Here is a 12,320-nt window from a genome sequence, read left to right on the forward strand (position 1 = left end):
TGTTTACTAAAAAATGAGAAATTAAAATAAGTGCATTTTTCCGGCTACTTTTTTGGGGGGCCCAAATATGCTCATTTCATGAGCTGGCCAGAGATATTCCACTTCTTCTCTGTGAAAAGTGGACTAGCTCAGGCCAGCTCATGAAACGTCAGTGTTCTAGCAAAAGCACAGGTTGAAACTTCTTGTCCCCAGTATCAAATTATTTAACAAAAGCCTCACGAAATTAAAAAAAACAAAAAAAACTACCTGGAAAATAAAAGCCATTTTCATCACATCTTGCAATAACCTTCTGTCCTTTGAGGGGATCTGGTCTTTTTGATTTGGTTTTCTTTGTTGGATTTCCTTGCAATTTCTGTTGCTGAAAAAGACAAAACAGGAATAATTGATGAGAAAAAGTGAATGCAGATGGTGAAAATGATAAATACTGGGTAGCCTAGTGATATGGTTTGGCTCTGTGTCCCAATCCAAATCTCATGTTGAATTACAAGTTCCAGTGTTGGAGGTGGGGCCTGGTGGGAGGTGGTTGGGTCATGGGGGTGGTTTAGCACCATTCTCCTAGGGCTGTTCTTGTGATAAAGTTATCAAAAGATCTGGTTGTTTGAAAGTGTGTGGCACCTCCCCTTTCACTCTCTCTCTCATGCTGGCTATGTGAATATGTGCTTGCTTCCCCTTTGCCTTCTGCCATGATTGTAAGTTTCCTGTGGCCTCCCCAATTGTGCCCCCTGTACAGCCTATGAACTGTGTCAATTAAACCTATTTTCTTCATAAATTACCCAGTCTCAGGTAGTTCTTTATAGCAATGTAGAAGCAGACTAATATACCTGAAATTTTCTATTGATAATCACATTATAGAAGAATTACAGAATATCCCTGTACTATACACTCACTTTGGAGCACTTTCTGCTTTGTGTTAATTAAATGTTACTATTTTGGCAAGGGCAATATCTGCCCTCCACAACTTTTATACTTTAGCTCAAGGTACAAGGAGAATTGGATGAGTAGTTGAAGAAAAGGAAAATAAAGAAAAATTACATATGCAACTAGAATTCCTGACATTCTTTGACAGTCTCAAAGCTGGAGAGCAAAGACTACACCAGCACCATGATCAGCACTGCTGCCTTCCTGGAACAGTGAGCGGTAAAGGGGCCCTTCAACAGAAAAGTCCACTAGCAACTTTGAGAGAGACAAGCACTGAAACATAGTGCTTTACAGAAATCCAATATCCCAGCCCACCTCTTCAGGACAAAGGAGAACCTTTATGATCGCTGTCTCACAAAGAGGAAAGAAGTCCATGGGCTGAATTGGCTAATAAATTAATTATCCTCATTCCTTATATCTCCTGGTTGATGCAACAGTGGATGCTAGAAGTCAGTGGGGTAGAGCTTTCAAAGTTCTGAGAGAAAATAACTTTCAATCTAGAATTCTAAACCCAGGCGAACTATCAATCAAATGGAAAAACAAAGGAATTTCTGGTCATATCCCTAGGTAGAAACTTTCCCTTCCCATTCATCCTACATTAGGAAGTTATTTGGAAATGCACTTTTCCAGTAAGAATGACATGTCTGCACAAGTCACAGACAGCAGGAAGTCTCCCAGGAAAAAAGAGGACTTAGAAATCTTGGAAATATATGCATATATATATATACAAGCATGCATATATATATCTAACATATGCAAAAATAATGATTCAAACAAGTAACGTAATTTACGTACTGAAGGAGAAAAGGTAAAGAAATCCTTTTGCTTGATGCTATTAACATTCTTCAATTGGCCAGTGTATCACATAGGACCTTAAGGAAGGCATATACTCCTGAACTGTGACTTGTCCCAGTATTGAACAATATTTATCCAGTTAGAATAGTACAAATACTTTTTCGTGCTCTTTTAAATGAAAAATTTTAAACACGTACTGTGAACCTTTGGAAAGTGTACAACATTGACAACACGATGGTTTAAGTGTAGCTCTTGAAAGGTTGGAATGAAAGGGGAAAGAAAAAGCATAGGTATTACCACCATGTGAACTCAGGAATTGAAGAAGTTATGCAACCTGATAGATCAAGAAGTAGAGGCTTATGTATATTAAATAAAATGTTACAAATGCAGCCAACAGAATAAAAGATAACGTAAATATCCAATATTAGGAGTGGGAGACAAAGAGGGGAGGGATGAGAGTAAAATTATAATATTTTTCATATAGTGGAATAAAAAGTTTAAATATAGCAAATCATAAAATAGCGAACTATATGAAACATGTACTTTGATAAAAATTAATAATTAATCTGGAAATCTCACAGAGGAAAGAGAGGGAGAAGAGAATGCCTTTATTTTCTATATGAATGAATTAAAGTCCTGGACTACCCCTAAGGTACACATGTGCAGAAAACACTCAAAGCAGCACAGCAAAGGCTTTGAGAACTGAACTACAATGTAAACCATTGCCCAAGTCCCAGATTACCAGTATAAACCTTGAGTGATGCACGCAGACTTAAGCTGTGAATAGCACAGCCTTCTAAAACTGAACTGACATGGAAACTACTGCCCACAGATGGTAAGGCAGAGCTGGCAGTCTAAACCTAACCAAGTCTGATGGAAAAAAATTAAATCTCCTTCAGAGAATTTAAACAGGATCCAGAATCTTAAAACATAATATTCAAAATATTCAAAATGTCCATTATACAATAAAAAATTCAACAAACAAAAAAGCAAATATGACCAATTCTCAAGGTAAAAGGCAATCAATAGAGTCCCAAATTGGGAAGATTCAGATATTGGAATGATCAGATAAAGACCTTGAATTAGCAATTATAACCATAGTCTATGAGGTAAAGGGTAAATACTCTTGAAATAAATGGCAAGGTAGTTTTTTGTTTCAGCAGAGAAATAGAAACTATTAAATTAAAATTGAAATTTTAGAAGTGAAATATATAATATCTGGAAGGACTCAGTAGCAGAAATGATAGAATTGATATAACAGAAGAAAGAGACCATGTACTCTAAGACAAAACAATAGAATGTATCCAATTGGAATAATGCAGAGAAAAAGGATCTTTAAAAACGAACAAGGTCCTTTTCCTGTTGCAAATAATTTCTTCAAAGACCAGCTCAGTTATAACCTTTCTGGAACAATGTCACCCCCAGGAAATTTCAGAAAAAGAAAGGAAAAGATTGTTTTGTTATTTCCAAATGGCACTACATGAATCAAAGTTGGAGTAAATGTCATGGCTATGTCTACTACATGCAGAAACTATTAGCATCATTTTGACTTGTAAAGTCCAACTCTAAAGTTCCATTTTTTTATGCTTGATGACTGTTAACAGAAATATCCAATCCCCATTCATCTCTCCCTTCAAAATCCCCTGTAGCCTTCATTCCATCATCCAGAATAGTCATTATTTTTAATTCCCAATCAATTTGAGGACAAATGTTCTTGTAAAATATATTAAAATGAATTACTAGAAAAATGAAATAACATAGAGAAAGAGCTTGAGTTCTAAGTAAAATCTATTTAAGGATTCTGAAAAGCAAACATGTAGTGGTAAAAGGGTCGGAAAAGAAGATAAGAACTCAAAGTACTACCAAGCTAGTGATGGGTTTACCATTTGTTCTCTCTAGTGTCTCTTGGCGTGGTCCAAAACCCAGAAATAGGCAGAAGGGTCCAGACAGACAGAGCTCTAGGAGAATCCTAGAGTTCTAGCTTAATAAATGGAAAAAGGAAATCCTAACACTCAGAAAGAATACAAAAATTTTCCCCTCTTTTTATTCTCCATTCTCACACCTCAGTCGCCAAGCAATCCTGTGGCAGTGCAGCAATGTTTTGAGCCTAAAACTCTAAAGGAGGCTAAATCTTCCTGTCTAATTAGTGGCATTGTGATTTTGAGAAGGTGGAGTGAAATCCCATTGTTCTCTCTCTCTCTCCCTTTCGCTCTCCACCCTCTGTTTGGCTCCAGATGCAAACACAATAAATAGAAGCCACTGAGCTGGGTATATATTAATAAACCCAGATTTCTGGCTGGAGAACTGAAAAGAGAAGCCATAGGGAACTAGAAATTACTAGGAAGATCATTGATATAGAAAAGAGAAGGGGAATCACTAACCGAACACCAAACCAGACAAATATATCACAAGAAAAGGACACTATAGACCTATATTCCCCATGAATGTAGACACAAAATCCATAAGAAAATATAGCAAATAAATCCAGTAATGTATAAGAAGGATTATATACAATGGCCAAGTCGGATTTGTCCCTGGAATGCAACACTGGTTTAACACCCATATTAATAGAACAAAAGATAACAATTAATGTAATATACCATATTAATAGGATAAAGGATAAAACCATATGGTTATTTCAATGCATGGAGAAAGAGTATTTGACAAAATCCAACACCCTTTTATGATAAAAACTCAACAAACCAGGAATAGAAGAAAACATTCTCAATTTGAGAAAAGACATCTATGAAAAGCCTACAGTAAACATGATACCTAATTTAGAAAAACTAGATGACTTACCCTTAAGATCAGAAACAAAGTAAGGCACTCTCACCACTTCTATTCAACATTGTATTTGAGGTTCTAGCCAGTACAGTCAGGCATAAATAAATAAATAGGTGTCTCCAGATTGGAACAAGTAAAACTGTCTTTATTCATAAATGACATGATTCTGTATGTGAAAACTCCAGGGAATTCACCCAAAAACTACCAGAATTAATTAACAAGTTCAGCAAGGTGTCATGTTACAAGATAAGTGTACTGAAAAAATCAACTGTATTTCTATGTATTAGCAATAAGCACTCTGAAAATGAAATTAAGAAAAAAATTCATTTATAATAGCATCAAAAAAGAATATATTTAGGAATAAATTTATCAAAATAAGTGGAAGACTTATACACTCAAAACTAAAAAACATCATTGAGAGAAATCAAAGATCTAATAAGTAGAGTGACACATCATGTTCATGGATTGGAAGACTTCATATTATTAAGATAGTCATTTGTTCCTAAATTGATATATAGACATTATAATTTATATTAAAATCCCAGCAAGCTTTTTGTTTGCTTGTTTTTGGATTTTCTTTTTGTTGTTGTTGCAGAAATTGAGAAGTTGAATCTAAAATTTACTTATAAATGCAGAGGACCCAGATGACCCCCCAAAAAATGTTGAAAAAGAACAAATTTGGAGGACTTGCTTTTTTTTTTCTTTTGAAACTTACTATACCTACTGTCATCAAGAAATTGTGGTACTGACATAGGATAGTGATATGGATTAGTGAAACAGTACTGAGTCCAGAAATAAATCCTTATATTTATAGTCAATTGATTTTTGACACTTTGGAACAAAGTTTGGCAGTTTCTTAAAAAATTAAACAAACTTACCATATGACCTGTCAAGAGAAATGAAAATTTCATTTCATATACCTCATCAAGAGAAATGAAAATTTATAACCATAAAAAGACCTGTATATGAGGATTCATATCAGCATTATTCATAATAATAAAAAGGTAGAAATAATTCAAATGTCCATTAACTGGGGAATGAATAAACAAAATGTGGTATATCCATACAATGGAATATTATCCAGCCGTTTATTTATAAAATGCATAGAAAAGGAAAATATATAGAGACAAATTGATTAGTGGTTATCCAGAGCTGAGAGTGTGAACAGAGAGTGACTGCAAATGGGCATGAGGGATCTTGTTAGGAGGAAGATAACGTTCTAAAACTGGATTGTGGTAGTAAGTTGAAAACTCTTGTCAATTTTATTAGAAGTCATTGAGTTGAAATAGGTAACCTTCATGAGGGTACAAATTATACTTCTACAGATCTTTTTTTTAAGGTAAAAATGTTTTTGGTTTGCTCTACATAACCACTCATAATATTTTGCATATACTGTAGTGGGCTGAATGACTGAATGAGTACAGGAGCTTCCGAATCCATCTACAAATCAAAAGATAAACCACATAGGACTTTTTCTCCAAATCGCTACACTGCTGAAACTGGGGATTTTCCATCCTAGATTTTTACTCATTTTTTTTCTTTCCTAACCATAAACTTATTATAATTCTTGAGTCTCTTAAAGAAATTAGTCCTCCATCCCAATTGGAGTGCCTGGCAAAATAATTCTCAAGTGTCTCCCCTTTTCAGACCATCAAATGCTCCTCTTCTCCATGACACAAAGTCCAATATAAAGTGTTTGCTCAGACATTTTGATGCCACCTTTTTGCAGTGATATAGCTATATAGCTATAGCTATGTATTTGCCGTGCTATAGTTGTATCATAAATAAAATATTCAATGCATACTTTATGAGTTCATTTGCAGGCCTCCTCTTAAGAAAGTCTCTAATTTATGAGGCAGTTGGCTATAAAAATTTAAATAATTTCAGGCAGTCTGAACACCATTTGCTCTTGGGTTATTATTCATGTTCAATACAGTTTGGGTTCTGGAAATAAGTGGGCTCGTTTCCACGGTGCCCTGATATGACTGGGTTCTGTTGTAGCCATCTATCATTTGGACCTGTTTGGAGATGCTTTTTAGGTTCATTAAAATAAGTGGAAATACCGTTTATAACCTCAGAGATGAAAACTTAAGAGCCACGTCCTCAGAAGTGGAGAATAAATAAGCTGAGGGGTTAAGGTCTCTTACAGGGACTGTGGGAAGTCTTCAGACCTGCGTTGCTTGTAGCCTCTGCAGCCACGGACAAAAATGGATGGTGAACTATATTCTTTTGTTTACGATGCTCACATTTAGCCAAACTTTGCTTGGGTCCCTCCCTACTTGTGGAATTTGCACATTTGCTGAGGCAATCAGTACATCAAAGAGAATTCACCATCACTGGTGGGTGGTGAATGTCACCTGCTTATTCCTGAACTTTCACCCAGAGGAGAAACCTAAGCATTCTTTCTAGTGCGAGGTTCAAAATGGCCAACTGTGGCTTGAAATGACCTCAGAGGAAGGAGCTGGACTAGGAGGCAGGAGAAACAGGATTGGGTGCTGCCCACCTGGTATGGGACTTTGGGCAACTGCTCAGCCTTCTTGGGCCTCAGTTTCTGCATATGCAAAGTAAGGCAACAAATTAAATAATCTCTACCACTTCCTAGTTCCCTATTTCTGTTTAGGAGGGTCTAATCTACACTCTTGGAGAAACTGTTAGGATGTATGTATAAGGCCAGGATGCAAGCCTGCTACCCTTGCTGGCAGTTCCCACAAGATGAGAGAAATGCACCAGCCACAACTGAGAACATGAGTAGCACAGTTTTTCCATCTTCATACTCCAGTGGGATGCCCAAGCACAGCTTCCTACAGTCATTTCTTCAATGGAAGACTGTGTAAAGTGTTCTAATAATGGATAGAATTTAGAGTCTTCAGAATCTGGAGCCTGCCATGCTAAATCAACTGTTACTTAAAAACCTCACTTTTCCATAAAGTTTAAAGCCTTTACAGAAAAGCCACCTTGCTTCAGGTCACCAGTGTTCATGTCAAAGACCAGCTGGCTGGGAAGATACTTTGGTCACTGAGACCACCAGTCTGTCTGTCTCCAGACGAATAAAAACCTGATTCCGCAAAGATGTCCACATCGATTCTGGGAAGGCATTTCTACCTCTTAGATTTCATTAGTATGAGAAGTCATTCTTAGAACCTATGCCTAGATACATTTAAAGTTCCTTTTTAAAATTCTGAATGAGTAGAGTCACATAATTTATTTAACTAGCCCTCTTTCATCTCTAGATTCCAAATATTGATTCTCTCAATTTCTTAGCCAGAAGCTAACCGAGGAGATTGCTTTCTACATTTTCAGAATGGGTTTAAAGGTATAAATCTGGGAGGTGAGTTGACTAAAATAATCAGATAACTCTTTTTTTCTATAGTTATCACTCACTTCCCAATTCTTCTGATAGAGAACAGCCATTCACTCTGTGAAGAGCTTCCCCCTGCCTGGGTGGCAATGAATGGTAGCAATGCTATGGCATTCATTCTTAGCACTGCAAATGACGCCTAAGAAAATGTCTTTCTAAATGGTTACAAGTATCACTCCCCTTCAAGTCATTCATACGCCTGTAAGTTCACTGGAAAGGACAAGGACAGATACTAAAGAACACTGTAAAAGTAATTCATGTTGGCTGTGAACGGTGGCTCACACTTGTAATCCCAGCACTTTTGGTGGCTGAGGCGGGTGAATCCCTTGAGACCAGGAGTTTGAGACCAGCCTGGCCAACATGGCAAAACCCTGTCTGTACTAAAAAAATACAAAAATTAGCTGGGTGTGGTGCCGTGCGCCTGTAATCCCAGCTACTCAGGAGGCGAGGCATAAGAATCAGTTAAACCTGGAAGGCGGAAGTTGCAGTGAGCCGAGATCATACCACTGCACTCCAGCCTGGGTGATAGAGTGAGACTTTGTCTCAAAAAAAAAAAAAAAAAAAAAAGTAATTCATGTTTACTCTGCTTTGTTTCCAACTGTTATTACTATTGGCAAGAATTCATTTCTGGTTGATTCCACAGCATGGGACTTTATGGAAGGAATTATTCACCATGGCCTACATGATGATTCATTTGCATCATGGCACAGTCAGTTGAACTACAACACAGATGAAGCACAATGGCCAGCTTCAGTATAATGGCTCATCCCACAGAAACAGAACATAGGCTTCCCAGGATGAAAAGACATCTCCCCAGGGCAGCTAGAGGTGCCATCCCTTCAGCCAGAATATTGACAACTTTGTTCCAGAAAGATGACATCCTGCTGGTTTTGAATTTTGCCAAAGACTTCGGGGTGCTATACAGTTAACGTCAAAGAACGTCTCCCAACTCCATTTCTTTTCTGCCATACCTCGCCTATACATGCACACAAAATACATGCAAACTACTGAGGTCTAAAAAGAAACCCATGGGTGATGAAAGTCAGAGGGAATAGAGAGACAGCAGGAAAGGCTAGCTCTCAAACAAATAAGCCAACATATGTTTAGACTCAGGCACACAAGAATAGCCGCCCACCAGTTTCAGTGAGGAAGTCCCACGAGCAATGACACCAGCAGGAGGGATGCTGTGTGCTAAGTAATTTGATTTAGCCTTGTCTACAAAATTCAGATAATCCAATTCACTTCCTTGTCAGATTCAATCTTAGGTGATATGGACAAGGGCCCCAAATGGTGTGACCCTCTTTTCATTTCGTGACTTAATTTCAAGGTCATGCTCTTGGACATGGTGGTGGAGATAGTAAAATGACTAAAGGTTTGATGCTTTAAAATTTTCCATGTAACAAGCAGCATACCTCTACACTGGGTACAGAACACATTTCTACAAGTTAACTAGAACTAATCTTTGGCTCAAAATCTTGTTAAAAACACCCACTACTAAATACTTTTCCTGCCCTAAATCATTGAACTCCAGCATATACAATCCCCAAATTGTCGTAACAGCAGCTCCAACATGCTTCTTTGTCCACGTTTGTCCTTAAGGCCATGTAAAGTCTGTCACTGCTCTAATCAAAGGAATGTGTGTAGGTTCAGACAGGTGCTGACCTTTCCCCTTTCTAGGACACTTAATTAAAAGACCGGGACATTTGCAAACTGTCTCTGTGAATAATTCAACTCCCTTTAAAACCTTGGTGAACAGGACGGGGCTAACCTGAAGCGTTTGGGAACTCACTCTCTCCCCGCTCATTTAGATTTAGAGGGATTTCATCCACCCAGAAAGTATCCAGACTCTGCATCCCTTTGAAAAATGGACTGGAGAGAGAATGAGAAAAGAGCTTACAGGAAAATAGAAATCAGGAGTGGCAAACTCCTGCCCAGCATCTCCGGGGCGGGGAGCGAGTGGTCCATGGCAAACGAATTAGTGCCTTCCTTCCCAGGGCATTTGCACTTTAACAGAAGGCAAATATCGTGCTAAAGAAGTGAAGCTCTAAGTGGAATTTCCTGCATGAGCCCTGAAGAAGCAGCAAGGTCTTCTTGAAGAAGCAGCAAGGTCTTCTTGTGAGCTGCTATCAAGTACGGCACATCTGGGCGGGGGCTCAAGGGAAAGCTGGCAGTGCTGCCTGGCCGGCCAAGGCTTAAGGGGGTTTTGATCCCCTTCCTTTCCAGTAGTCTTAGGCACTTAGCCTTGCCTTAAAAACCAAAGGGATGTAGAGGAGTGCTTTGTGAGGTTTTCCCCCGCCTCCCCGGGGCATAGTATAACTCGTGAAAACACACAGCCAGTAACACGCATCCCAAAACCCCAGTGCAGTTTCCACCTCCCTCTCCAGGCGCTGCTTCCTGAGCCCGGCACAGGCCTGGTGAGTGGTCTGGCCTCAGCCTCATCCCAGCTGGTGGCGCTTTGTGCCGTGCGAATGGCTAAGAGGCACAAGAAACACTTCCACAGACAGATCCCCGAACCAGGAAACATTCCTTCCCCTCCCTGACCCCAGGGCAGCACCGGGGTGTGGAGAACAGTTAATCACCCTGAAAGCAAAACCTCCAGTCAAACATTAACAAATAGCTACCTCAAAGCTTTGCTGAAAAGAAACTTGTGGTTTTTTTTTTTTCTCTCTCTCTTCGTTTCTTTGTAGCAGCAAAGGAATCTAATAAATATATACTATATTCCAAACAGAAAAACAAAAAAATCCAAAACTATTTCCCTATCTTGAAAGTAAACCTGCAACGTCATCTCAGGAAATATTCCCTTATTGCTCTTTTAGGAAAAAACACACAAACAAACAAAGAGAGAAAAATTTGAAGTGTGTTACATATTTAAATCTGGAAATCACCAAAGCTTGGGATTTGTAATTTCGCGTTCCTGATACAGTTATTCATTTCCCGCTACTCCGGAGATGAACAAAAGCCACACTTGGGAGCCACTTTCGTGTCACTGCCTTGACGTATGAACCACTACCAGCCACCTACTTTACACAAACATCTCACACAAGACTGGTGTGCAAATAAATTCTGAGTCTTTAAGAAAACTTTTCAAGACATCCACTTCTCTGGGCTGGCTATTCCGCCCCCACTCACGCATCCCCCTTGCTCTCTGCCCTTCCTTGCCCTGCTCTGTACCCCTAGAGGCTGGTCCCCAGGGAACACACCACCCTATCTCCCTAATTTTTGCTGTCTTGAGGCACGCGCCAAGCTCAGAAGGCAGGAGGAAGCCGGGGTATTGGTGTCCTGCCCACTCCCTGCTCTTTCTCTCTAGGGCTCCAGGAACACTCTTTCCTTCCCTTGCCCCTTTAAGTCTGGGAATGATAACAGCTTCCTGCTATTGCTTGTCCTGGGGTCCTGCAATATCCCATGGACTGCCTTAGACTGACCTTCACTTCTGCAAAGAGTTCCTTCATTAACGTTTCTTCACTTGTGCTGAATGAATTGGATTCTGCTTCCTGAGTGGCCCCTGCTAAGCTCTCTACACTCCGTTTTCTTCCTCCAGACAGGGAGGGGAAATCTGTCCCCAGATCTGTTTAGGGTGCTTGGGTAGAATTCATGGTTGGGAACAAAGACAAATGTAGAGGCAGGAGAGTGCTGGCATCTGCCCAGCCGAATCTCCAGCGAGGAGGGTGCCTTTAGCTTCAGAATGAAAAGACAGCCTGGTTCTAAGTTTTTGTCACCTCAGGGATCCCCAGAGTTGACACCCACCTTCCCATTCCTGAACATCAGGACATGAGACAGAAGACTTTTTAGAAAATAGAGTTTGGGGATATTTTCCCCCTTCTTTCAGTTTCCTCCAGTGACTGGTGTTTCTGAGCAGGATTCTCTCCTTAAAGCCCCATCTAACCCCTAGCTAAACGTGGCACAGTAATGAAGGGCTTCATTTTCTCTTTGTCATCCTCTCACTCCCTCTGGGATTTCAGCTTCACTCTGGCCACATGCCCTGGAGGCCCATCAGGGGTCCCATTTCCAGATGCTAAACCATCACTGCAGTGCTGTCTGAGGACGGCATGGTCCGAATGTGCACACATCACTTCTGTGTGATGGTAACATCACCAGTGCACACCCCAGACTTGTTAACTTCCTGCCCACTGATATGGACAGGAGGCAGGGAAATACTGGGTAGAAGGCAGCAGTCCCCAGTGAGGGCCCCACTCTCAAGCCTGGACCCACATTCCTGTTTTCCTTCTCGAATGTTGCCTTTTTCAAAACCACTCTGGCCCACACCACCCCCTGCCATCCTGTACCCATAAAAACTGCAGGCTCCACTGGCAGTGGAGTAGCAGAGATGGAGAAAGGAGAAGCAGCAGCCTGACGTTGTTGAGAAGCAGCTTGACTTCAGGGGGATGGCTTGATGGCGGGACCTCAGAGAAGAGTGTGGCCAGTGATGGCTGAACCCCAGGGGAAGACCACCTTCCCACTCCATCCC

General features: G+C 40.0%; 1 protein-coding gene across 14 annotated transcripts in view; it reads right to left on the reverse strand.

The window, feature by feature from the left end:
- The window catches only part of VWA3B (von Willebrand factor A domain containing 3B), a 225,676-nt gene that overhangs the window by 22,078 nt on the left and 191,278 nt on the right, over positions 1-12,320 (reverse strand). For all 14 annotated transcript variants that reach the window (XR_010149071.1, XR_008546486.2, XR_008546484.2 and 11 more), the window contains one exon: positions 247-358. Coding sequence is in view for 8 of the 14 variants with exons in the window: in XM_054678679.2 (XP_054534654.1) it covers positions 247-358 (112 nt within the window). In the remaining 6 variants the exon portion in view is untranslated. The remainder of the gene's footprint in view (positions 1-246; positions 359-12,320) is intronic.

This window comes from Pan troglodytes, chromosome 12 (assembly GCF_028858775.2).
Source record: "Pan troglodytes isolate AG18354 chromosome 12, NHGRI_mPanTro3-v2.0_pri, whole genome shotgun sequence".
Taxonomy (NCBI): Eukaryota; Metazoa; Chordata; class Mammalia; order Primates; family Hominidae; genus Pan; species Pan troglodytes.